We start from the raw sequence: 27185 nt of genomic DNA on the forward strand, positions 1-27185 counted from the left end.
AGTCCATAATGAAATCTTAACATAAAGGAATGCATTAGTTTATGTTAAGATAAATCTGGGATCAAAAATTGCATTTTCAATGGTTTTCAATTGGACATTTTTTGTCGTAGGATCAAATGTGTCGGTTTTTGTGTAGCTTAGCCATTTTAGGCTAATTTAAGGAACTGAGATAACAGTTCTAAAATCTTTTAAAAATGAATATCCTCTGGCAAATTTGAGCTATATTCATTCAACACAGCCAAAATGGCTTGAAAATAAAAACTTGAATGGCATAAAATGTCCCTACGATCTCTTAACTGACAGAATTTTAACCCTTTAAATGCCAGGTGTTTACCATGATATCACTATGTTTTTAGATGAAAAAATATATATATTTTCAGTATACTACATGCAAATTTGATTTTGTTTTTTCATGATGACAGTCTGGGATATGTCGATGATTAGCAGCAACATTGATTGTGACAGTGCACCTAGAGGAAATAGCATGTATTTTCTCCGTAAGCCAAAGTCTGAATGTAACAATTTAGTTTCCGCGGTGGATTTTAGACTTATTGTAGGAGCTGAGCTGGAATTTCACAGATTAAACAAAAATACACTATTTTAGCAAAATGTATGCCATATGCATGAACCCAGCCAAAAATATCAAAGATGAAGAATGAAAAGTGCACAAAATGAGCCAAACAGTCCCTAATAAGGGCTGCATGCACACAACCTCCCTCTGTTTTGAGAGGGTTAATCAGTGGGTCCAGCGTGACACCCAAGCACACTCACAGCAATATGCTTTCACCACAATTGAATAACATCCTTCAACTGTTTTTACACATTCTCACAAACACCTTCAATTATTTCTTATCAGAAAAGCAGAAATATGTTCTTTAAAGAGACGTCTCAGTGAGTCACAGCTCAGTTCAGGATCACGGCGTGGATAACTGAATCCTGATAAGCATGAAATAATGCTACACATGAAATCACATAAACGCAGATATCATCTCCGTATAGAGCATTTTAAATGAGAGAGAGAGAGAAAGAAAAAAAAAGAAAGAAAGAGAGAGAGAGAAATGGAAAGAAGACAGAAGGCACGTGGAAATTTCTTTGTGTACACATCCTCTCTCCCTTTTTCTCCCAGTTTTTAACTGGAACCAGTCCATACCCAGGATATACGCCATAACATTGAGTCCACAGAGCTATATATTGGAAAGCATCCGATGTTGTAAAAATGAAGTGATTCACAGCGTGACACCGCTTGCTTAAACACAGAATCAAAACAGAGCTTGCTGATCAAAAAAAAAGTGACAGTGAGGATCTCCTGCACCCCCCCGACAGAGGTTCTAGCTAACACCTTAATGTCTTAAAATCCTAGAAACATCCTAAAATCCTTGAAATATCCTTAAATCCTAGAAACACCTTAAAATCCTAGAAACATCCTGAAATCCAAGAAATGTTCTGAATTCCTAGAAACCTCTTAATCCTAAAAATGTCCCAAATTCCTAGAAATGTCCTAAAATCCAAGAAACATCATAAAATCCTAAAAATGTCCCAAATTCCTAGAAATGTCCTAAAATCCAAGAAACATCATAAAATCCTAAAAATGTCCTAAAATCCTAGAAATGTCCTGAAATACTAGAAATGTCCTGAAATACTAGAAATGTCCTGAAATTGATTGATTTATGGCATGGAGAGGATTGACATCCTGTAAGTGCTGTTCTGTGTTCAGAGGCTCAGACAGCTCACCTCTTCTGACTCCTGCTTCGGAGACGATCTCACCGCTCCTCTCGACGTGGGAGCCTGAAACATGAACGTTACGACACAGGATATGAGAGAGTAATAATATATGTGGTGACACTTCAAAGGACTGTTGTGTCCATTAGGTGAAGAGAAGACATGAGTGAGAGTGAGCCTTCACATGCAGCACACGCAGAGAGCACTGACACTATCCACTCACACACATGAACATGACCTGAAGCTCCTTTTCTGAAGCTGCTTCACTCATCATGAAAGAGACCTGGAACACACTTGTTAGCAGCCAGCTAACAGGCATCTGGATGATTATCAAAAGGCCTTATTACCCATGTGGCCTTCAAAGCCTTTAGAAATCAAACAGGATCTCTGTGTCAGTGCTGTGAAAACAGAAGCTGTGCTTACTGCTCCATAATGTTAATGAGGTGATGGGAGGCAGGGAGATTCCACAAGCTCCGCCTGGGGCCAACTTTTGCAAAATGGGGCCAGTTCATAACCAAACGGTAAAGTCCAGATGAAACTGCATTAGGAGAGTATCTGGCTTCAGTGTGGGGATGTATTTCCAAGTGGAACAGGATAGAAGGTAAGTAGAAGGTAGATTTTTTTAGTCCTTTTTTAAACTATGTTATCAAAATGAAATTAAAATGTGTCCCTAAATCCTGCTACATCTTTTAGAGTCGAAGAAGGAATTCAGGATTCTCACGGCCTGGAAACAAAGCTGCTCTGTAGCCTGATGGTTTGGCAGCGGATGCTTCTCTATCTTTTCCCAGGTGGCAGCGGGGTTAACAGACTGAGCAGGCAGGACAGCTAACGCTGGGAGGAATTTGAGTTGAGTGTTGAAAAATGGGCATGTCATAACAGGCACTCTATTAGGGGCCAAATATGGCCCCTAATAGAGTGCTGGGTGGCTCCCCAAACATTTTTTTAATTCACACTAAAAATAAAGTGACACTGGGAATTGTTGATGTACTTTTAGTACACATAACATGTGTATAGTACAGCATCAAAATAAAAAAAATCCTAAAACCCTAATAATGTCCTGAAATCCTAGAAACATCCTAAAAACGTCCTAAAATCCTAAAGTCCTTGAAACATTTTAAAATCTGAGAAATGTCCTAAAGTCCTAGAAATGCCCTAAAATTCTTGATATCCTAAAATCCTTGTATGATGGGGCAACTGTAACTGGCCCCTGGCCTCCCATCATTTTGCAAAAGTGTCCCCCAAGAAAAGCCAGTTGAGTATTCCCGCTGTATGCTTTATGGGATGTTGTTAGAGTTATTGAAGCAATGCACTGTAAGATGCCCTGTGCAGAATCTAGAGCTGTTACAGCAGGTTTCCCAAACATTCATTTCATTGTGCCGGCCCACCACAAAGAAAACATCAGCCATCACAAAAAGATCTTCCATTTTTGTAGCTGGAGCGTTCATTAGGCGTTCTACTGAATATTGCTATCACTCACTTATGTATAGCACCACAGTGCCGGAGCGCAGCGCGTACTCTGGGCACAAACAGAGCTGCAGAATGGCAGGCGCACTGAAAGTAAAACTTTTGCCTGCTCAGTGTGCAAGGACTCACAAAAACCTCTGAATTGAAAGAGGCAGCACACAATTACGACCAGTTTTGTTTTGTACAACCAAGAGCTCAAAATCCATTATATATTCATAAAAGAGAGACAAGCAGCCAATCCTCAGAGCCAAGAGGCTGGGACTGAAGGATTGGTTTGGTAGTTTTGCTTAAAATCAATGACCCAAACCATTTATAAAGTCATTTTCAGCAGTTTAATGCCATGCATGTGTGATCTTACCTCTTTGTCTGCTTCAGTCAGCATGGTGACAAAGTTATCAGGGAAGACACCCTCTCTGCCTCCGATCTCCCCTCGCCACCAGCCGGGCTCTCCGGTGTCCTGTTACGGAGCCCACAGAAACAGAAAATGGTCACGGGGATAGAATGGAATCAATTTGCAATGTTTGCCACTTTGTGCCTAATATGCCTGATATTTCTTTTTTTTTTGCAGCAAGAGGCAGATTCGGAAGAAAAAAGCGTATAAATACAGCAGCCTCTGATACTGAACGTCACTCTGCTTTGTAGGGAGGAAGGAAGATGGACAGGTGTCTCTGTAACTTAAACAGGATTAAAAACGGCTCCACAACGAGCAGAAACCAATACCAACAGAAACCACTCTGGTCATTTTAAAGGCACTTCTGTACTTAGTCCACTAGATGGCGGTAGCTTATCAAAAAGAGTCCTGGCAGGCAAACTGGAGGAGTCATGGCTCTGTGAGAGCTCTCTGCTGTCAGCCAGAGCTCCTGAATCAGAGCCGTCAGACCTCCAAAGCATGTCAGGCAGCTGAGCTGAGCCTGTGGATCTGGATGTGTGTGTGCTGGCTGGTTGCCATGGAATCATTTCCTCCTGAGTGACAGTGACTCTCCAGAACGGACTCAGTGCCCGCTTCCTGGATCAAAGCCATCAGCAGAGACCACTTCAGACAGAGGTGTGACACAGAAATGCTGCTGACAGTAAGTTTGTAAAGAGCAGGGACAGTAAACTGGCTTTACTTGGGGGCCACTTTTCCATAATGACAGGAGGCCAGGGGCCGGTCACAGCAGCACCATACATGTTTCCTTCTCTAGGATTTTGAGAGATTTTTATGATTTTAGGTTGTTTTGGGACATTTCTAGAATTATAAAACAATGCCATTTCCTGGATTTTAAAATATTTTTAGGGTTTCTTGGATGTTTCTCGGATTTTAGGATGTTTCTCAGATTCTAGGACATTTTTGGGGGATTTTGGTACATTTCAAGGATTTCAGGAAATTTCTGGGATTTTAGGATGTTTCTAGAGGTTTAGGACATTTCTAGGATTTTTGGCCATTTCTAAGATTTTAGGACATTTCTAGGATTTAAGGGGCTTTCTGGGATTTTAGTCCATTTCTAGGATTTTGAGAGATTTTTATGATTTTAGGTTGTTTTGGGACATTTCTAAAATTAAAAAAAACATTTTCTGGATTTTATGACATTTTTGGGCTTTTTTGGATGTTTCTCAGATTTTAGGATGTTTCTCAGATTCTCAGACATTTTTGGAGATTTTGGTACTTTTCAAGGATTTCAGGAAATTTCTGTGATTTTAGGATGTTTCTAGAATTTTAGGACATTAGGATCTTAGCTAGGACCTGTCAGGGGGTGTGGGGGATCCTCCACTGGTACTTTTTCAATATAGAAGCTCACCTGCTGCTGTTTTATGCACTCTGGCACCTTCAGTACACTAAAAGTACAAAAACAACTGTGGACCACTTCACTTTTTACGTGAAAGAAAAGGGTTGAGCGGCCACCCAGATGCCTATTTTGGGCCAGATTTGGCCTACGGGCCATAAGTTTACTATCACTGTTGTAGCTGTTCTACCTCTTGAGCAAAAGTGTCCTTCTTCTCTGTGTTTTTCTGGTCATGTAGCACCAATTTCAAAAGGATTTGCTTCTTTCTGCTGTAGAGACAGACCAGTTTCATAAAAAAGGCCATCTGTCCAGCAGTGAAATACTTCTTTAATGATATATCTTGACTGCAGCAGTAGTGAGAACGTACCTTACTCAAGATGTAGATGATGTCGCCCTCTTTTATGGTTAGCTCGTCCTCATTTGTAGCATCAAAAGCAAATATGACCTTACAGTACTCTTTAGCTGGGGAAACAGAAATGACAAGGATTTTAAAGAGAGTACAGTAGATGTGCACATACGGCTGGCTGTTATTCATGTAACAAACAGATAAGCACAGAATGTCTTCATCCTGGTCCGCCTGACAGCCGACACATTTTTCGTCATACCTTCCAAAACACACAAACAATGCCAGGTTTAAACTCACTCACATGAATTAAATGTTTTTGATTTTCAGGATTTAAAAGTGAAGTTTCATCGTCTCCAAACTACACAGTGGAGCTGTAACTAATGACAGATGCTAAATGAGCTAACAAGGCTACCACGCCATGTTCAGCAGGAACCAGGACAGAAAGAAAAGAAACGTTTCCCCCTCACACTCACAGGAAAGATGCACTACACACGTCAAACGTTCCGTCTCACTGTCCTGTGACGGTGTTTTACCTTTGGACTTGCCGTCTCCGTCCGCTCTCTGCGAGTCTGTGGTGTTGGGATGGGCGGGCTTTGCAGCCGATGGTAATGATGGGATTGGCTAAAATGAAGCAAACCATACAGATGGAAATGATTTATCGCACGAGTGAATATGTGGCTTCATGTGGAGGAGTCCTGCCTGTGAGACACTTTCTGAGCGGACTGATCCGATCATGACGATGTACTATTAACCCTTTGAAGCCCAGAGCAAATTGGTGAAATTTCCTCTAAAAACACTGTGCAAAAAGGATATAGGGAACTTGGTAAGAAATGTCCCACAAATTACAAGAAATAAGTACATTTAGAGCTAAAAAATTACATCAAGAAAAGCAAAGGAAAATAGCAAAAAAATATCTAGAGGAAAAAAAAAAGGCAAAAGTTGAATGAAAGAATATCTAGGGGGGATAAAGAAAAAAGATAAAGGAAAAACATCTAGGGAAAAAAAGAGAAGCGAGGGAAAAATATCTATGGAAAAAGGAAAAAATCTCATGAAAAAACAGGCTAGGGAAAATCTATTTTTATAATAATTGTTACTAAATATTTAAAATGATGTTACAGAATTTGTTTTATTGACTAATTTTCAAGGAATTTTCTTGTAGTTTTTACAAATTTTGTGCTAATTTTGGGGTCATCTCTTCTTTCATTGCTCATTGCCTTCATCCCATGTTTTGAAAGGAATCAAGCCAGTCTGCTCAAGTTTCAAGGAGCCATGTGTCGGACGGATGCTGTTTAATAGCAGTCAAGGACTGTAGAAGATGTTGAAATAAAGGTACAGTGACACAAAGAAGGTTTGTGCCGTTTCTGCTTGACAAAGCATGTCTGATCGTACAGCTTGTGAGTGATAGTGAGTGAAAAAGAAACCTTCGTGGAAATAAAGGAGATGAAACTCTGCTGTGGTATTAACAGAAGTGAATGCATAACCTGCTAACAGCACCACACAGGAGTGTAAGACAACTTTTCAGATAAGAAAGAATCAGGATGCGTTCTGTCCTTGATCCCATTGCAGGCAGAGGGGGGGGTGCAGGACCTCAAGGCCGAATGGAGAAATCTACGGCCGTGAAGAGGAGCGTGTGAGAGCATGCGACATGTGGTGGGATGTGAGGAGTGGAGGAGAGTGAAGGAAGCCATGTTAGTAGTGATAGAGAGAGTGAGGGCTGTTGTGAAGAGGAGAGAGAAGGAAAAGAGGGACACTTTCAGGCTGAAGTTACATGCTCAGGACACATTTTTACCAATACCAAAATTTCCAGGACTTTTCAAGGACTTTGAGACAAATTTTAAATACCATAAATTCTCTGAAAGAACCATCGATATTCCTTAGCTGTTTTTTTTCATAACTATGTAACAGTATTTTCAAAAATGTATATTATTTATGAAAAATTATGAAGAATTAGAACTGAATGTTTCGAAATCATGCAGTGTTTATCAACTATGGGGGGGGGGGGGGGGGGGGGGGGGGGGGTGCAAAAGAGGGAGGCATGTTAAATAACTTTTTTGAGCACTGGGAGAGTCTATAACATTTTTTTATCTTGGCTTTGGGGCAATTTTTAAATGGCTGCATTTTCTATTTATGTTACCGCTGATTAATGTTTTTTTTTCTTTTTTAAATTGCATTTAATTGCTGAATTTCAATAATTAATCACAATGAATCACAATTGTTAATGCATGTTTACAGTTCCATTATTTTGCTCTTATTTAACAGTTATCATTAAGGCCTTATTTACAAGATAAAGCAACTTTATATCCGTTTCCATCCCAAATGATGTGTGCTTTTTCTGAAAAATGTATTGTGATTTGGGCACATCTCTACTGAGTATGTCTTCATTGTGCTTATTTCAATTTCAAAATAGTGTTTTGAATTTTTTAGTTCTTTTTAGTCTAAAGTTGGGTTTTTTTTCTGGTTTCCATTTCTAAATTTAGATTCATTGTTTCCACACGGCCTAAAATATAATGGATCTCGAACTGTGTGTCACTTTAACCTTGTAAGACCTCAGAAAAGAGACTTGACGTCTTTTAAAAACATAAGTAAAAGGCAATGAGCAACTTAAGAACAGAGGAGCCAAAAATTAGCACCAAAAAAAAGAAAAAACAAACAAACAATGGAAATGACCTGAAAAATAAAATAAAAATAAAAAAATAAAATATATAATTTTATAATATTAACAATAGATATAGATTTTTAGACACTTTCCTTCTTCTTTAAAAACAATTTTCAAAATCCACTAATTTCTTGCCATCTGCAGAACAGTTTTTGCCAAGTTGCTCATTGCCTTTTTCCAACGTTTTCAAAAAACAGTAAACCAATATGCTCAGATTTAGAAGGTTTAAATACTGGAATACAGCACAAGAAAAGGGATGTCAATCCAGGTTTCAAAGGGTTAAATGGTATTTCCTGTTTAAATTTGAAATCAGGGACACATGCTGATGACAGCAAAACAAATGTATTGAAAACAAACAGAAAGTGGCCATGAATCTGGGTCTGTTCCCTCAGTGTAGACGGTAAACAGCAGAGCTCTCATACAGGTCAGTCTGTGGCAGGCTGAGCCGGGACACTTCCTCCAAAACAACACACAAACAAAGAACACAGGGAATAAAAAAAAAAGCCCTCAGGTTAGGAGATGTTACTGAGACTGAGGGCCATGTTTACGCAAATAGCCTGCCGCAGCTTACTGTCAGGAGTGCAACACTTTGCATGTTTTTTTATGTACTGAGACTAAAGATGGAAAAAAGCTCGGCAGCAGCTGATCTGATTTACATGAGTTGCTGCTAAATCAAATGTGATGCCGAGCTGTGTTTGTCCTGCAAGAGACATGCAACAGCCTGAGGGTGTCAGCTCAAAATAAACCGCACTGATTGCATGAAAATGAAATATCTTACAAACGCTATACAAATACGGACTAGTAATATTTTCCGTGGACAGGTTAAAAAAATAAGATAACTGGCCTATTTAATCTTCTGAAACCTGGATCAACGTAATTTATCTTTTCACAAGCATTTAAACCTTTGAAACGTGAGCAAATTGGTTTGATTTCTTTTTAAAAAGATTGGATGAAGGCAACTTAACAAGAAATAACTTAAATAATAAATAAATTAGCATGGTATTTGAAAAAGATAAATAAATTAAAAACAAGTCAATGGCCTGAAAATTAGCAAACATAAAAAAAGAATTTCCTACAAATTTCCTCTATTTTTTAATAATATAACTGAAAGAGTTTTATTTCTCTTCAGTCTGGAGGATGAGGCTCACAGGGGCACATAATCTTTCAGGGCTGGCTGAAGCCATCATTATTCCACGTTAAGGGAAAAATACACTCTGGGTTGTTTGTATTTTTTTAAACCAATGAGAGTCATTTTGGGCGGGGCTAAGCCAAGGATGCTAGACAGCACTGCTGCAAAATAGTGACAGGAGGGAACTTGTTTTTGTGGAACATTTGCACATGAGGAGGGGAACCCTGGCTTTAAGACCGCTAAATCCCTACAGAAGACAACGCCACACAAAACACTAGACCAGCAAGAAATGAATGAGCTGTTGCTGCACTGACCCCAGGGCTACTTTATAATGTTTCGTTTCATTTGCTGCCGTTTTAATTATGGGAACTAAAAGGTGTCGGGTTATGCTGAAATGAAACTGCTGAGCATCACACTTACTCTCTCCTTCTTCTCCTCGGTTTCTGGGCTGGGGAGTCGCACCTTAAGTTTGACTGACCCTTCTTTGAAAATATCTCCAAAGCCGACCCCTCGGATCTTCTTGGGCTGAGCAACGACTCCGTTCCCTGAGGCGGACTGAGGTGATGTGGGGGTGGCAGCGCTTTCCAGTCCACTTCCATCTGAAGAGAAAACACAAAATGGTGATATACAGTAAATCCAAAAGAAGCACACCCTACTGCTCTGCCTACTGCTGCAAAACTCAGGGCTGGAGACACGATTTCTATTTGAAAACACAGTTTATTCCCTTTTCAGCCACCGGAGGGTGCTAGAACTGTGTAATAAGCAAAAATAAACACCACAACTTGCCACAGTTAGCCCTTGTAGGGCTAAGTGTGGCCATTTGTTGGGCTATGTGTGGTCGGTTGCTGGGCTAACTGTGGCTGGATGCTGTACTGTCTATAACCACTTGTTGGGCTACTGTGTCTGGTTGTTGGGCTAACTTGGGCCAGTTGCTGGACTAACTGTTGTCAGTTGTTGGACTGACTGTCGCCGATTGTTGGGCTAACTTTGGCTTGTTGCTGGGTTAAATTTAGCTTGTTGTTGGGCTTACTGTCACCAGTTGGAAACTTACCAAAAACCTTCTTCTGGATCATGTACATGAATTAGAATAAACAAGCAGCAGGCTAAGACAGCAGATGATCAGCCAGTGAGGATTTTTGTCAGCTATTGCTGTGTTTTAGCCAACAATGTGATAGCTTTTGGCTGTAGTGGTGACACACAGCTCCCAGGCACTGTACTGTAAGGCCTGTTTGATGTTGATAACACTGCAGAGTTTTTTTTAAAAGTAATTTCAGACTCCTTTACTTTTTGTAAACAAAGCTGTGTTTGAGACCCCCGCCTCGATGTACTGGGCAGGTTTGGGGAGTAATTGGGGGTTCGGCATCAGAAGCTCAGGCGCAATGCGTCCTTGTACATGTAGGCACTGCAATAAAACTCCGATAAACTCAGATTCTCTGTCACATAATGATGATTTTATTGCTTCAATTTACTACACCTACCATCAACACTGACTGGAAATTCACTTTAAATGTTGCAAATATAACCTTTAATATCTATCCTCAAGCTGTGGATCCTAAAATATGCTCACACACACACATACACACCACACACACAGAGGTGTTTAAAGAGCTGCTGTACCTCCCAGTCATATAAGCAGCAGACTAAAGGCTCAGAAACATGCAGCTGCAGACTGAACATTCAGCCAAACCTCTTGTTGAGGCTTGTTTCAGCTGAGCTGCTCTAACACTTAAACAACTCCATTACTACATTTCACTTTACAATCACAATGAGTTAAAGGCCATAAAAAAGACAAGAACCTGAAAAACCGGTTAGAATACGGCATAAACAATTCTCAATCTCAAACTGAGAGTAAATGTCTCAGTGACATATACGGGAGGTCATCCCCTCTGCTCTCTGAGAAGTGATGCCAGCAGCTACCACAGCTGATTTACCACAAGTATGCAGGGTGTACCTGCTTTTTTCCTGCTGTGTTTCTGAACATAAAGTTTATTTTAACCCTTTGAAACCTGAGCTTATTGGCTTGATATCTTTCAAAAACATTGCAAGACCGCAATGAGCAACAAAAGAAGAAATGACCCAAAAATTGGTCAGAAATTGGTAAAAAAGTACAAGAAAATGACCTGAAAATTAGTCAAATAGATACATTTTTTAAATTATTATAATTATGATAATAATAACTACTATTTTACCCTAGCTTTTTTTTTTATAATTTTTTAATCTACTAATTTCTTGCAATGCTGAACTTCTGAATTTCTTACCAAGTTGCCCATTGCCCTTTTCCCTGTTTTTGACAGAAATCACACCATTTTGGTCAATATTCAAAGGGATCTGAAAACAGTGAAAAACAAGGGATGTGGCTCCAGTTTTCAAAGGGTAAAAGCTCCACACACTGACAGTTGGCAGTTGAGTCTAGGAGTAATTGCACCTGCCGTGGGCTCTGTTTCAGTATCATATCTAACCTGGATTACCTTTCCTGTGCACCTCCTCTGATGTTTCCCCCCATAGGCTGTACCCATGACTGAGGCGCTGCTTGTTTGCTGCGTGCATTCTTACCAGCCTCGTCTGCTGCCGTGTTGTTGGTCTCTCCGTCCTCTGCCGATGCATCCAGCTCTTTGACAAAGTTGGAGGGGAACAGTCCTGACTTGCCGCCCAAGTTGCCGTTCCACCAGCCCTCTTCAACCTGCACAGAGTGGATATTATCAGATATGCACCGCCCAACATGCTAATGTGATTTTTTTTTTTGTCATTTTATTTGCAGAACGATCTGGTGGCTGCGAGTGTCTTCTATATTTCAGCGAGTGATGTCTCAGGTAGCTCAGCAGCTGTCCTCAGATCCAACTGCTGCCACTAATGCTGAACATACAGTCAGACGCTACAGATATGTCAACACATATATATAATCAAGGTATTTTTAACCCTTTGAAATCTAGAAGACATAAGGTTTTTTTGTGCTGCGTCCAGATGCTTTTTACATGCAGTTTAGCCCTTTAAAACCTGAGCAAATTGGTTTTATGTCATTCATATACATGAGAGAGAGGCAGTGAGCAACTCGGCAACATTAGTAAAAGGTAAAAGACCTACCTAAAGTAAAAGAAAAAGACCTGAAAAATAGTTTTGTTTTATTTTTTTAAGGAGAATATGTCCAGAAAATGATCATTATAATCATCATGATTGTATATACTTAACTGTGTGTGAAAAAAAAACATAGAACTTCCATTGCTTTTTTGGGTCATTTTCTTATCAGTTGTTGTTTTCTTTTTTGTTTGTTTGTTTGTTTGTTGTGATTTTTTTTTTCTTTTTTTTAACTTTTTTTTGTTTTGTTTTTATTTTGCTTATTTTCAGGTAATTTTCTTGTGACTTTTTACTATTTTTTTTGGGGGGGGGGGCAGGTTGGTCCATGTCTTGTTAAGTTGCTCATTGCCTTCTATCCAAAAATCAAATCATTCAAAGGGCTGGTAAAAAGACAATACAACACAATACTGAACCTGCCAAATAAATGATCCATTTTCTGCTACTTCAAAGTTTTACTTCACTACATCTCAGAGGAAAATAATGTACTTTTTACTGCACAACATTTATTTTAAAGCTTTAGTTAAATTGAAGAGTATTAATACAAAATATAATCAATAATACATGATGATTTATTACTACATATGAAACTACCAAGCAGCACATAAAAATTTGTAGATAGATCATTAAATGAGCTCCACCCTCACCAGCTGCAACAGTATAGGGATAAACACATAATGCCTCAATTATTAGATTCCTCTCGGCCCCAACTTTAAAACACCTTTGGCATACAACTCAGTTTGCTTCAGAAGCATTTCCAGGTGACGCTTTTAACCATAGCGAGCAGTACTGGTTCTCAAGCTATCCATCATCAAACTAGCATTTTCCCTCTTCCATCAGCTAACAAGCAGGCTGGCTGGCCAGGCCTTAGTTTAACGGTGCAGACACATCACAAGATCTACACTATGTCAAGTCAATGCGTGCATTAGCCGTACCTCCTCAGTGATGTCTACGATGTCTCCCACTTTCAGCTCCAGCTCATCTTCGTTCTGCGGCTGATAGTCAAACAGAACTTTGCACTGTCTCCTCTTGGGCTCTGTGAGAGGCACAAAACAGCAGTTAGTCGACAAACCTGTTGTATGGCCCCATGTGCATGTGAGCTGGTGCCAGTGTTTCTGGCTATGTGTACAGGCATGTCTCTGTCTCCTGTGGCGTGCTGGGGGGGGGGGGGGGGTCAGGAGAACTGGGTCAGGTGAGAAAGCAAGCAAGGTGTAAATCCAGGAAGTGGGAGGGCCATGCAGAGCCTCTGGGACTGTTGGGTGGAGTTTTTAAAAAAAATTATACATTAATATTGTTTTCTTCTTTCATTGAGTTTACTTTTCAGCCAACATCAGTGCTAATTATCAATATCAAATATTCATCCATTTTAACCCTTTAAATGCCAGATTTTTGTCATGATGCCACTATGTTTTTAGATGGAAAAAAACATTCATTATTTTCAAAATACTACATGCTGAGAAGATTGTTCTTTGATTATCAGAGCCTGGGATATGTCAGTGATTGGCAGCAATTTTAATTTTTATCAGTTGAGCAGTCTTCTGCATTTTCAATCGTCATCCATGCTTCCTCCGCCTTTTGAGGATTCCCTGTTTCATTCCATATCATGATACTTCAATCTGTTCCCAGTTAACCTGTTTGGCTGTGGAATGTTCCAGGTGGTTTTTCCTCACCATTCTTTCGTTGCACCTGTCCCAACTTTTTTGGAATGTGATGCTGGCGTACATTCAGAATGAGTTAATTGTGGAAAACAATTAAGTTAACAAGTTATATATCTTATAATATCTTGTCTTTTTACTGTGGTCAATTGAAAAAAAAGTTTAAGTTTTGGAATCAGGGTTGCATTTGCAGGTATTAGTTTACCAAAACAAAATGACAGCAGCTTACTCTTTGAGGCAGCTGGTGGCTGAGGCTGGAAGCCACCAGTTGGGATGCCGATAGTGCTCATTCTCTGAACCAGGTTGGCCACATTTCCTGCACTCTTCTCTCTCCTCTGAGGCTGAGACACTTCCTCTTTTGGCTCATTCTTTGGTTCCTTGACCTCTTTGGATTCCCTCTTCAATTCCTAGAGAAAATACCAGACACACAGTGGTTAGTAGAAAGCATTCTTTCCCAGTCCGTCTTAAAGGCAGCAAACTTCAGTGCAGTGACACTCAACTTCACCTCACGGGCCACATCTGGATCCCAGTAGGGTGTCAGGGAGCCTCCCAACCATTCTCTAATTCACAGTAAAAATAAATGATTCACACTTGGAATTGATTTTGTACTTTTAGTATCTGATACAAGGAGTACATAAAACAACATCAAAATAGAGCTTGTTCATCAAATATATTGCCAGTGGAGGATCCCCCGCATCCCCCCCAACAGAGGTCCCAGTTAAGACCCCAATGTCCTAAAATCCTAGAAACGTCCTCAAATTCTAGAGATGTCCTAAAATCCAAAAAATGTCCTAAATTTCAAGAAATGTCCTAAAATCCAAGAAATATCCTATAATCATATAAAAAGTTCTTAAATACTAGAAATATCTTAAAATCCTAGGAATGTATTAAAGTCCTTGAAAAGTCCTGAAATCTGAGAAATGCCCTAAAATCCGAGGAATATACAAGAAAAATCCTCAAATCCTGGAAATGTCCTAAAATCCAAGACCCATGTATGAGACTGCTGTGATTGGCCCCTGCCCTTCTGTCAGAGTCTTCTGTCAAAGACCACTTTTTTGCAGACAAATAAAAATGTATGCTCACTGAGTTTTTATTGTGGTTTCCTCAAATTGGTATCATTATACAACGCATCTACTCAAACCTCAGTAAATTTAAAATCCATGTGTGTGTGACAGCAGGGGCGGTGGGACACCACAGGTGAGTAAGGTGACCTCTGCCCTGCAGAGAGTTATCACGAGAGCAGCAGACATTTACACAAGACCAAGTAATCTTCTTAGAGAGCACAACAGTCACTGACAGGTCTGTTCCAGCGATGGAGCCGTAAAAGAATAACTTCTATTTATATCTGAAACATTTGTCTTCAGCTGCTGAATGTATATTCACGAAGGTTGTCTGGTAGTAAATGAAAGTTTGAGACTTTCTTACTGTTTTGTTTGCAGTGGTGTCAGTGGTGTGACTCATTTCCTGACCACTGACCAAAGACATCATTTTTCTAACCCCAACATTAAAACCCAAAATTAACCCATTGTAGAGTGGACTATATACATACTGTCTCAGTAAACCATAACTTGGTAAAAAATAACCCCAAAATATTCTTTAGTGCCCCAGTGTGGTCAGTCCAGACCACTCCTGGATGTGGTCTGGGAAACATTTAGCTACAAACACAATGCAACTGGATTCTCCATACAGCAGCTATGTGCACAAAAACACAAAGGCTGTGGAACGCATAGGCTCAGGCGGTATCACGATACTACATTATACCAGGCGATTTAGAAGACCCAAAGATATGTTTTTCAATGCCATCATAAATACAGGTGCTTCTCCTATTAAACTCACTGTCGGTAATGTAAAAAAATGTCAAAATGATGCATGCTACCTTACCTTAGATCAGAAAATACATTTGCCTTTATGCTACATAACATAGGTTTGATTACACACAATAAAACTGCATTACTTTTCCAAAACTTTATTGATTATTACTATTTCTATGACTTTCCCATGCCTGGAAAACATGATTGTGAAATTCAATGACTTGTAAAGACTTTTCTAATGTTCTGTGTACAGCAGTGGTGTCTACATACAATGCACTAATACACACATTTTACATATAGCAGATATGTGCAAACACAAAGGCAGCTGAGAAAGCAACAATATCGAGACGTTGACTGGATGTGAAGAAAACATATGAAACAACATGCATGAGCCATAACATGAGGGGAAGTGAAATGTGTGTGACTGTCTGTATTCTGCTGAGCTAAAGAGACAAAATAAAGCAGAGCTATGGCAATGTGCCTCAGCGCTCAGTGCAGTATTATACTGGTTACAGCTCACTCATGCTAAATGTAGCTGTGGCTAATGATACCCATTACGTCACAGAGGCCGGCTGTAAAACAGCTGCCACACTCTCCCAGCCCGGGAAACTCCCTGACTGCAGCACAAAGTCCACAGCACACCTTCACTCTGTACAGGACAAACAGACAGACAGGGGACACAAGTGTACTATATGTCCATTATACCCTCAACCCACTCATGCTTTGCAGGGTCCTATGGAGCTGGAGACTATCCCAGCATGCACCAGGTAAGAGGTGAAGTAAACAATGAACAGCTCACCAATCACAGGGCTGAACACACAAGCAGAAAACCTCATTGACACCTATGGTGAGGTATTTCAACAATTTAAAATGAAGCCCTCACATAAAACTAGTCTGTGCTGTCGCAAGAGGTAAATACTATTGAAACTGGTGCTACATGAGCAGAAAAATCAGAAAAAGGACATTGCATTGGCATGAGGCAATTAGCTTTTGCTCAAAAGCTAGAAAACCTACAACTACCAGAATGCACTGCGCCATACCAGACCAATTAACACTCCTGCTGGCAGTTACATGATGTGGAAAGGGACATTTGAATCAATGATGACTAGCTGGTAACAAACAATCTCTGAGGCTGTCCCAAATACCTTTTTCTGGGCTTGATCAACAGCAAATAATCAAGGCTTCAGTCGGTGGGATGGGGGGGACTGCTGTTCAACAGCTTTTGTTGTTTTATTAAATTAATAAAGGCCACCGCCACCACCAAATCCCGACCCCCGACATAGACAGTTTCAATGTCAGGTTGCTGAGAGATAGACACCATGCGCCCTGGAGCTTCTTTGTCAGGTGAGGGGGAGACCTGCGGTCCTGACCCCCAACAGTCTCGGCGTCAGATGAGAGAGAAACACCATGAGCCCAAGAGCTTCAGCGTTAGGTGAGGGAGAGCCCGATGATCTGACGGCATGAAAGCGGTTGTGAAAGTTTAAAGTTTGTAAAGTCAAAAAAAAAAAACCCTTGACAGTTTCTCAGAACAGGTGTCTGTGTCCAGTTTTCTAAATTAGTGCATTTTAAATGGCAAGTGTCTTCACTCTGGAAGATTAAAATTCACCTGCTCTGTGCTGTGGGGGGGGGGGTTCATCCTGCTGCATTTTTACTATCATGGACAAATTATTATAAATCTACAAACTACTCCAAATGACCTCAAAGCCCAGTGAAACAGAAGCAGAGCATACCACAGCCAAATATTCGGGTCCAGCCCGAACAACATCACACTTTTGAGAGCTGAGCAAAGCTAGTGGTATCACTGGCTTTTAACCAGAAGCATAAACTACAGTATACTAACAGGCCCAGTCAGGATCTCAGTTTCACATCTCAAAACAAAAATGCTATATTAAGAAATGATCTGCATTCTTAAAGATTATTTTTGACAGGAAATGTGGGATAGAGAAGGGGAATGGCACACAGCAAAGGGCCACAGGCTGGATTCGAACCCGGGCCGCTGCATATAGGGCGCACACTCTAGCAGGTGAGCTCGAGGCCGCCCCGATCTGAATTCTTACTCAAATATACCAACGCAAAGAGACAGGACTCACAGACATTAAAATCAGAAATGTTACAGTGGGAGCTCACAGCAGTAGCAATTAAATTTGTATGTATGTATGTATGTATGTATGTCTGTATGTCTGTATGTGTGTGTGTGTGTGTGTGTGTGTTGTGTGTCTGTGTGTGTGTGTGCATGTGGCTGGACAATGACCCAGTTCACCATCCACTTCCTGCTTCACACATGCTGACATTGCAATTCCACTGCAAAGGAAGTCCAGCTGTGTGTGTGTGTGTGTGTGTGTGTGTGTGTGTGTGTGTGTGTGTGTGTGTGTGTGTGTGTGATGTGGGAAGCCAGGAAAAGCAGCAGAGTCAGTGTACAGTAGAGAACAGTAAGACACAGCATGCTCCAGATTCAGAGACAAACTGGCGTTTGAAAGTGAAGCGTTTGAGATCCGCACAGAGACAGCTGGCAGAAAGAAAAAATGTGTCGGATAAATGCGAACTCTGTACCCCTCTCAGGTTCACTGTCACCACTGAAAACACATCACCACACAGCTACACACACACAGCTCCACTCGCTGTTTTCACACATCTGGTCTGTTAATTAGACTGCACATTAAACACGGGCACCATCTCTTCTCACAACAGACTCGGTTTAGAAAGGATCTCTCTCAGTGTGTTCTGCTGTGCTCTTTTGTCTTCAAAGACACGTTTGACAAGTCGGTCGAAGTAGTCGACTTAGCAAACACAACAGAAACTGCAATTACTGCAACACTTGCCTCCGCGCACCAGTCAGGTTGATATTTGAGGAAACTCTCTCAAGGCCTTGTTCAAATATTGGGATCATGAAAATGAGCATGATGCAAGTTCACAGCGGCCATGACTGTTGACCACCAAACTCTAATCACTTTGTTGTTATTACTAAGTGGATATTCGTGTTAAATTTGAAGAAATTCCCTAAAAGTGTTCATTAGAAATATTGCTTTCACAAGGTCATAGTGATCTCAACCTCTCAGCACCGAGATCTAATCAGTCAAAGTGAACGTTTGTGCCGAATTTGAAAAAAGAAAAAAAAAAACCTTGAGGTGTTCATGACAATTTGCATCCACAAGAAGGTAAAGAATGCAAGTACACAGTGACCTTGACATTTGAACAATTTAGTCTAATAAATTAATTGTTGAGTCCAAGTGAACAGTGTTCCAAAATCTGAGGCATTCCCTCCATGTTCATTACATATCACGTTCACAAGAAAGTCAAGGACATATGGCCACCGTGACCTTGACTTTGAGCTATAATCACCAAAATCGAATATTTATTCTTGAGTTCATCGAACGTTTGTGCCAAATTTGAAGAAATTTCCTCAAGGTGTTCATGAGATACCACATTCAGATAAAAGGAGAAAGGTCACAGTGACCTTGACCTTTGACCAAAAAAAAAAATCAAATCAGTTCATCTTAGAATACAAGTGGGCGTGCTGCTAAATTTGAAGAAATTCCTTCAAGGTGTTCAAGAGATATCACGTTCACAAGAATGGGCCGGACAGACTGTCAGAAGGTCAGACAAATGGACTATGGATGGATGCACTACCTGAAAATATAATGCCTCGGGCTACGGCAAGCACCAGCACAGAGGTAAACAAATCATTTCTAAGAAACACTTTGCTCTTAATGGTTGTGAGTCTTCATTGAGTGTTTTAGTACTAGGGCAGGAAGAACTCAGCGGGGACACAAGTATGAGCTTGGCACTTTTACAGTTTCATAATCATCCTGAGTGGATCTGCGATGATCCCCGGATGAATCCATCTAATGAAATCTGCTTCTATCACCACCAGGGGAGGAGAGGGCCATGCTTTATAACATGGGTAATCTACATTAAAGTTGGATATTGAACCTCAATACTTATTTGATGGAGCTTAACCAATAAATTGGCCGATATATATCAGCCAGCTTATTGCAGATAAGCATGTTAATTGGTGTGAGCTGCAATGATTGGTATATTAACTGATTAGTCCATCAACAAAAAAATAATCAGCAACTACTTTGAGGGATGGCTGTGGCTCAGGAGGTAGAGCTGGACGTCCTTTAATAGCAAGATCGGCAATTCAATTCCCAACTTCTCCAGTCAGCATGCTAAAGTATTCAAATGACTGTTGAGGGCGTGTAAACATCTAAAGCGAGTAGCAGGTGGCACCTTGGCTATAAGAGTGCAAGTTCATGTACCATAATCATTATAGTAATTTATTAAACACTTGTTGGTTTCATGAGTCTTAAATGTGCAAAATGTAATGCTTTTCTTTGTCATATGTGAAAACAAACTGAATAGCTTTCAATTTTTGGACTGTTGGTCAGATAGACTTAAAGAAGTCACATTGACCTTTAGGGAAGTACACATAGCGGACACCCCATGCACAAAGGCTACGTCCTCCCCACAGCGACCACAGGTTCGATTCAGACCATGGCCCTTTATTGCATATCATCTCTCCCCCTTTAATGCTTACGCCGTTCTACCAAATAAAGGCAAAAAGCACCCAAAATAATCTTTAAAAAAAAAAAGATTATTAATTTTTCTTGAAAACAATGGCAGAATTATTAAAAATGGTTGTAGGTTGAAGCCTTGGTGTAGAAATGTAGTACAGAAATGTCAATGTTTGAGATTATCTAGAAAACGCTTGCTAGTATATTGTACATCAGGGTAACTCCATTTGCATTACTTGGGGGCCACTTTTGCAAAATGACAGACAGGCCAGGGGCCAGTCGCAGCACCCTCATACATGTTTCTAGGACTTTAGGACATTTCTAGGATTTTTAGGACATTTGTCACATGTTAAGAGGTTTCGAGGAATTTGGGACATTTCTAGGATTTTTGGACATAAGAGGCACAGTTTGGACCTCTGCCAGGGGTGCAGGGGGTCCTCCACTAGCACTTTTTTTTTACAAGTAAGCTCTATTTTGATGATGTCTTATGCACCCTGGCACATTATGTATACTAAAAGTACACAACAATTCCCAGTGTTAATCTCTTTATTTTTAGTGTGAATTAGAAAATGGTTTGGGGGGGGCTGGTCGGAGAATGGTTGGGTTTAGCACTGTGACTTAGGCCACTTTTAAAATTGCCATACCGTGGCATTATGACAAATGGCAATTTAGCCTGTTTTGCATGCTCCATAATCAGCAACATCAACATAGTTCTGTCTTAGATTCACACAGTCACGTCAGATCTCATACCCACAGAAAGAGTTGGACCAGCATATACGATGAAATGTCAGTGTATGAACAACTTTAAAACCTCCTTATACAATACATGACTGACTCCTATAATCAGACACTTTCAGACATGTCTATCTTCATGACAATCTTCCACTGATAACAGTCATTTCAAGGACACTTCAACAACAAGAGACATTCATGCTGATTAATCCTCACTGACAACAAAGTAGCACATGTACTTTTCTTACCATGTCCCCCCCAGACATGTTTCATGTCCCCCGATCGTTCAGCTACAACTCAAATTAAAGGAAGCAGGGAGAAGACAACATCTCAGGTGACACGAATGTTGTCGGGAGCAAAGTTCAGCAGCCAGCAGGCTCTTTAGAGGATTATCTATCAAAGCTCAGTGACTGGGCCAGGCTGTTTAGCAGATTACCTATCTCACTACGCAGGATTATGGGATGGGACAAAACAGGAGAGCGAGACAGGAGAGAAGTGAGGGCCAAAGATATAAGGTAAGACGAAGGAGAGGCACACTGCACTGCAGGGACTCACTCCACAGGGCACTCGCTGTGAGGCTGATTTCACAAAACAACACTCAGGTGCATCAAGTGTGTTACCAGAGTGCAGCGGGGTCTCAGTTTTTTGGTTACTTGAGCCGCTGATGTAACAAGATTTTGTGAGGGTTACGTTTTGACTCAAAGGAGCATTTTGGTGGACATTAGAATTGGATTATCACAATGTCGACATTTTACACATTATGCAAAAACAAACATTTGAAGTATTTACATTCAATGAAGACACTGCTCAGCTCTACTGTAAACACTAAAACATTTGTTATCCTAAAAACATCAAAATCCTCATCAAACTAAAAAATGCCTCTGTGGTTATATGCCTCTGCAAAACAGTAAAGTTGCTCTTACATTTTACAGTCTGTGAAAAAATGGACACTTCATACACATCTCCCACCCGGCTGCACAGAAGATCTCTACTATCAGCAACAGTTTACAGATTGGAGTCACTAATTCAGAGTCTGACCAAATGTCTCCCCTTCTGTTCCTGAGTTATATGATGTTGAGTAATGGCCACATAAGTGTTTTTGTAGAACATTATAATGTCACAGTGAAGCTGACCTTTGACCTCTTGAATATGAAATTCCCATCACTTACAACTTACAACCATATTTGTCATAATTAGCATATGAATTCTTGAGCCCAAAACCCATTTTGTGAGGTCACAGCGACCTTTAACATTTGACTATCATTTTATTGTTTGAAGAAATTCCCTCAGGTATTCTTGAGATATTGAGATATTAGAAATACCTTGATCTCTGACCTATGACTCCTTGAGTCCAGTTGATTTGAAATTTGAAGATATGTCTTCAAGGTGTTCCTGAGATATCATGTTCACAAGAATGGGATACCGACATCTAAAATACATAATACCTCCAGTCAAGGATATCGGTGAACAGAGGCATAAAAGTCCTTATTGTCTACATCAGTTGTTATGTGTTTTTTAATTCTAATAATGAAGATCCAGCATCAAACTGCACTAACCCATTCTCTCAGTCCAGTGTTGTCAGCACAGCGCAGAAGCACAGGGGAAATTTCATCCTTGGTTGTTACATCACAAAAACAAATGGAAAAAAAATCACAGGTTTCTACAAAGCATACAACAATCCAGATGTGACTCCAGGAAGTCAGTCAGCACATCTGCTGGAGCATGAGACCAACACTCTCTATCAGCACACTGCTGGAACGTGATAATGCAGCTTACAGCTTCAGCCAGATCATCTCTGATGGAACAGCATCATTTAAACCTCAGCAGAGGTAAAAGGTCAGCTCTGCAGTGTAAACCAGCTAACTCGATTATAACTCATGACTTAATATGATCAGCTAAGTGATCAAAGATCAGGGGCCAAATTCTGGATCCCCCAGCCATTTTCTAATTCACAATAAAAATAGTGATTCACACTGGGAATTGTTTTGTACTTTTAGTTTATATAAGGTGCCAGAGTGCATAACACAGCATCAAAACAGAGCTTGTTTATCAATAAAGTGTCAGTGGAGGATCCCCCACACCCTCAAGCAGAGGTCCTAGCTAAGAAGCTAATGTCGTAAAATCCAAGAAATGTCCTGAAATCCTAGAAACATTTTAAAATTCAAGGAAGGTCCTAAAATCCTAGAAATGTTAAAAATCCCCATAATGTCCTAAAATCCAAGAACTGTCCTAAAATCCAAGAAACGTTCTATAATTCTAGAAACTTCCTGAAAATCTAGAAATGTCTGAAAATCCAAGAAATGTCCTAAAATCCTAGAAATGTCCTGAAATCTTAGAAACGTCCTGAAATCTTAGAAACGTCCTTAAGTCCTAGATATGTCTTAAAATCCAAGCTGTGACTGGCCCCCAGCTTTAGTCATTTTGCAAAAGTGGTCCTTGAGCCAAGCCAGTCAAGTCTCCCTGTATTATCTTCTAAAGTGAATATCGTCCTCTCACCTTGACAAAGTTGTCGGGGAAGAGGCCCCTCCTCCCGTTGAGGTCTCCCTCCATCCAGCCATCCTCCTCGATATACCGCACGTTCTTGATGATGTCGCCTAGTTGCAGGGTCAGCTCGTCATCATGGAGCGCTTCATACTCATACTCCACCACGACCTCTGCACAGGACAGGACGAGGGAGGAAATAGACAGAGAAACAGAAAAGGAAGGGGGAAGAGTGGTATAAGAAAGAGAGGAAGTCAATGCAAGAGGAACAGGAGTCGAGAGGGAGCACAGAAACATAAGGAGGAGGACAGAGACATTGGCAGGAAGGGCAGCGGGGTCAGATCCATCAGATAAGGAAAGAAAGAAAGGGTTTGGAGGGAGTGAAAGAAAAAACAAAACGACACAGAAATTAACAAAATATCAAAGTGACATCTTAAAATCAAAACAGCATTGACTGAACAAATGTCAGTTTCATATAAATATATTTCTAGCATCTTTTCCAGACTGATAAAACATTAATGGCAACAGCAGCTTTTGTCATTCTAAGAGCAGGTTCTAGAGGAAGTGAGGAGCAGATCAGTGGTCACAACAATTAAACAGAAAGAGAGGCAAAAAAATGTCTGGACTGGCTCTCCAGTGAATGGCTCAGTTTCTGTTTCAATGTCAGACTGCTCCAGTAATGAGTCCGCTTAGAAAATCTATGAAGGTTACAAAATGTTACAAGATAAGGAACCACATAGAGCTGTGTCTCACAGACCATAAAGGCACCACAGTCAGTATGTTTACATGATGCTAGAAAAGTCATATTACTGAGTTAGTCCAACTAAAACTGGACTTTTCAAATACATGTTAACATGGTAGTCTGAAATCGGACTAAGTCAAATTTCTCTAAAAAAAAAAAAAAAAAAAAAATCAAATTTCATGAGGGACATACAACTTGTTAAGGTGGTATTTTATATTCATTTTAAATAAAAAAAAGTCACACCCCAGCCACCTCCCTCCTCTGATAAATAAAGTACAGTCCCACAACACCGGCACAGAAGCTAAGTGATGTAACCACCTAAACAAACAATATCAGTTTAAGTGTACACTATATTTGAATGTTGTCTCCTCTTTAGCCTCCACAACAGCTGATGGAGGCAGCGGTAGAGCAGCAGCGCCGCTGTTCAGAGTAAAATAACTGTTTGTCTCAAAAGAGTCTGGTGTTTTTGATAGAACGGCTTCAAATCCCGTCTGTAAGGGCTGTTTTACGGCAAGGTAAACCGGTGAAAATATTCTAAATATAGTTTAGGCTCCACTTAAACTGATATTGATTTTTTTTTAGGTGGCTTCAAATTTATCAATGAAGGCAGTGTGCTCAGCGCTGTTTGATTATATTTATGTGACTCAGCAGTTTTCTACCCCAAAGTTATTGTAAATAAACAGTTGTGATTGTGATTGGGTCTATATCACAGACTGTATAAATAATACAGGTTTATAGTAACTGGCTAAAAGACAGAATATCTCCGCTTGCCTTGGCAGAGGTGGACATAAAGTACTTGTGTCAATAAATGGATTCTTCCCCAGTGCTTGTATACTGGGACAAGGACAGTAGTCCAATTAAATGGCCTAACTGAGATATAACTGTAGCTCCACTAAACTGTGCATGTAAACTTTCTGAATGACCACAGATAAAATCTTACAAATCCATGGTGAAAGAAAATCTTTTGACTCAGCTCTGAGAGTGTATAAATGTCTCAGTCAGTGACAAAAAAAGGTCTTTATTCACAGTTTCAAACCTGACCTTTCACTAAAGGTTGTTTGTTAAATGTCGCACATGCAAGATACCTCTAATATTAAATAGCATAAGGAAATAAGTGATATGTTTGTGTTTTTTCTACTACTATCTGAGTAGCGGAACAACGATTAAAAAATGTGTTGTCACAAACAGATTTTGTATTTCTGGAGCTGGACCATTCATTAGGAGCACTGCTGAAGTATATGTACCACTTTTGGAGTGCAGAGTGTAGCCTACTCTGGGCACAGATGGAGCAGCAGTATGACAGGCACACTGAAAGTGAAACTTTAAGGCAGTGACACACCAACAAGCCAGAAAAAAACCTCTACACAGTAAAACACATACAGCTCATGCAAACAGGTGTATGCATTGTCTCCAATCTTCTGACTGGCTAAAACACATCATCATACAAACAACAACACAGTGGCTGAAGAGAAGTGAGGGAGTGTGACAGGCAGTGCTTCCAGTGCAGCAGGTTGAGCTGCTTTTTAATGGTACTGAGCTCTTTTACTGCATATTATGTCCTTTTTAACACATGACTCATGGCACAGACACTCATGGCTGACTTCACACCGAGCACAGCCAAAACACAAACATGAAGACTACACTCCCTCTCTGACACACACACACACACACACACACACACACACACACACACACACACACACACACACACACACACACACACACACACACACACACACACACACACACCTGGGCAGAGTCATTCAGCACTGAACTACAGTTTAGCTGCTGTTAAACTTGGCTGTGTTTGGACAGTTGGTATTCGTGTGTGTGGCTCTGACATCACAAACTTTGGCCCCGGCTCTGCAGCAGCCTGGGCCCACCCTCCAACGACAAAATGAAGTCAAGTGGCTGCTTAGCCAAGCTGCCTGCTGCTCCGTCTCACTGCTGACTGAAACACACAGTCCTGTCTGCAGCCAAGGTCTCAAACACACTATTGGTCAAAGAAAGAGCAGGACTTATAAATATCTTTACCAATACATTTCCATGATTTTTCATGTGTTGGAGGCAAATTTCAAGATTATACATTCTCTAAAATCACCATCAATACTCCTTAGTTATTTTTCATTACAATATAAAAATATATTATTTTGATAAAACCAGAACAGGATTACAACTGAAGACTGTTCATTATTTATGAGAGGGGACAGCTGGAAAAATGGCGAAGGCATGTCAAAAAATTGGGACTGGGAAGGGACCTCTATTTTTTATTTTGGCATAGGGGGAGGGACACAACACTTAAATGGCTTTTAACACATACATATATATACATACTTTTGGCCATTTTTAAAGAAAGCATTTTGAATTTTGTTTGGGCCGTTTTTAAAGGAAAAAAAAATAGAAATAATAATAAAATAAGCATTTTTTTCTCTCATCACTTTGCTCAAAAAGATTATAACAGACAACAGTGCAAAAAGTGCAGTGCATAAATGGGCGGTAGCTTAAACATCCCTGATCTGTCAAAATAATATTAAATAATAAATAACTACAAAATCAAATATGAAACAATTCAAAAACTAAATGTTGACAGCTTTACAACATACTGTTCTGTTCCTTACTTTGACAAAAACCGACGTATGTTCAGTTTGACTTCAGCCTCGCCCAAATGCAGCGTGTCATGCTTGTGGTGTTCTCACATGCAGCGTTATTACAACAGCAGATATTATATTAGTTCTGTATTTCCACATTCATAAGCACAAATTTCACTCATTTATGAAGTTGTGCAAGCTCCCACACAGCCAATAACACGGTCCTGCAAACGTTTCAAAATAAAATGCCTTGTATCAGCAACTGATGGGATTCTGTCCACAGAGATGCTCTCAGAGGGCTTTTGATGTAAAAGGGAAGCAGGGAAGTTGGAGTGAAACAGCCATCTTTGTATTTCCTCATCTCTGTGACAGAGAGAGACTTTAAACTACAGTAAAAAGTGGTAAAGAGTCAATATAATCATCAAAACACCTGACAAACGCGAGCGTCGCGTAAAAAAAACAGCGAACCACCGTTTCTCTAGATATGCTGCAGCTGGCACACAGCTGAGACACTGC

General features: G+C 40.2%; 1 protein-coding gene across 2 annotated transcripts in view; it reads right to left on the reverse strand.

Annotated features, from left to right (window-relative positions):
* LOC121955544 (CD2-associated protein) overlaps positions 1–27185 on the reverse strand; it is a 72925-nt gene that overhangs the window by 26128 nt on the left and 19612 nt on the right. For both annotated transcript variants that reach the window (XM_042503550.1, XM_042503549.1), the window contains exons 2-10: positions 23355–23512; positions 14031–14208; positions 13082–13182; positions 11631–11757; positions 9498–9676; positions 5826–5913; positions 5314–5408; positions 3542–3640; positions 1732–1785 (exon numbers count right to left, since the gene is read on the reverse strand). In XM_042503550.1, coding sequence (XP_042359484.1) covers positions 1732–1785; positions 3542–3640; positions 5314–5408; positions 5826–5913; positions 9498–9676; positions 11631–11757; positions 13082–13182; positions 14031–14208; positions 23355–23512 — 1079 coding nt within the window. The remainder of the gene's footprint in view (positions 1–1731; positions 1786–3541; positions 3641–5313; positions 5409–5825; positions 5914–9497; positions 9677–11630; positions 11758–13081; positions 13183–14030; positions 14209–23354; positions 23513–27185) is intronic.

The sequence above is a fragment of the Plectropomus leopardus genome, chromosome 16 (genome assembly GCF_008729295.1).
Source record: "Plectropomus leopardus isolate mb chromosome 16, YSFRI_Pleo_2.0, whole genome shotgun sequence".
In the NCBI taxonomy this organism is placed as follows: Eukaryota; Metazoa; Chordata; class Actinopteri; order Perciformes; family Serranidae; genus Plectropomus; species Plectropomus leopardus.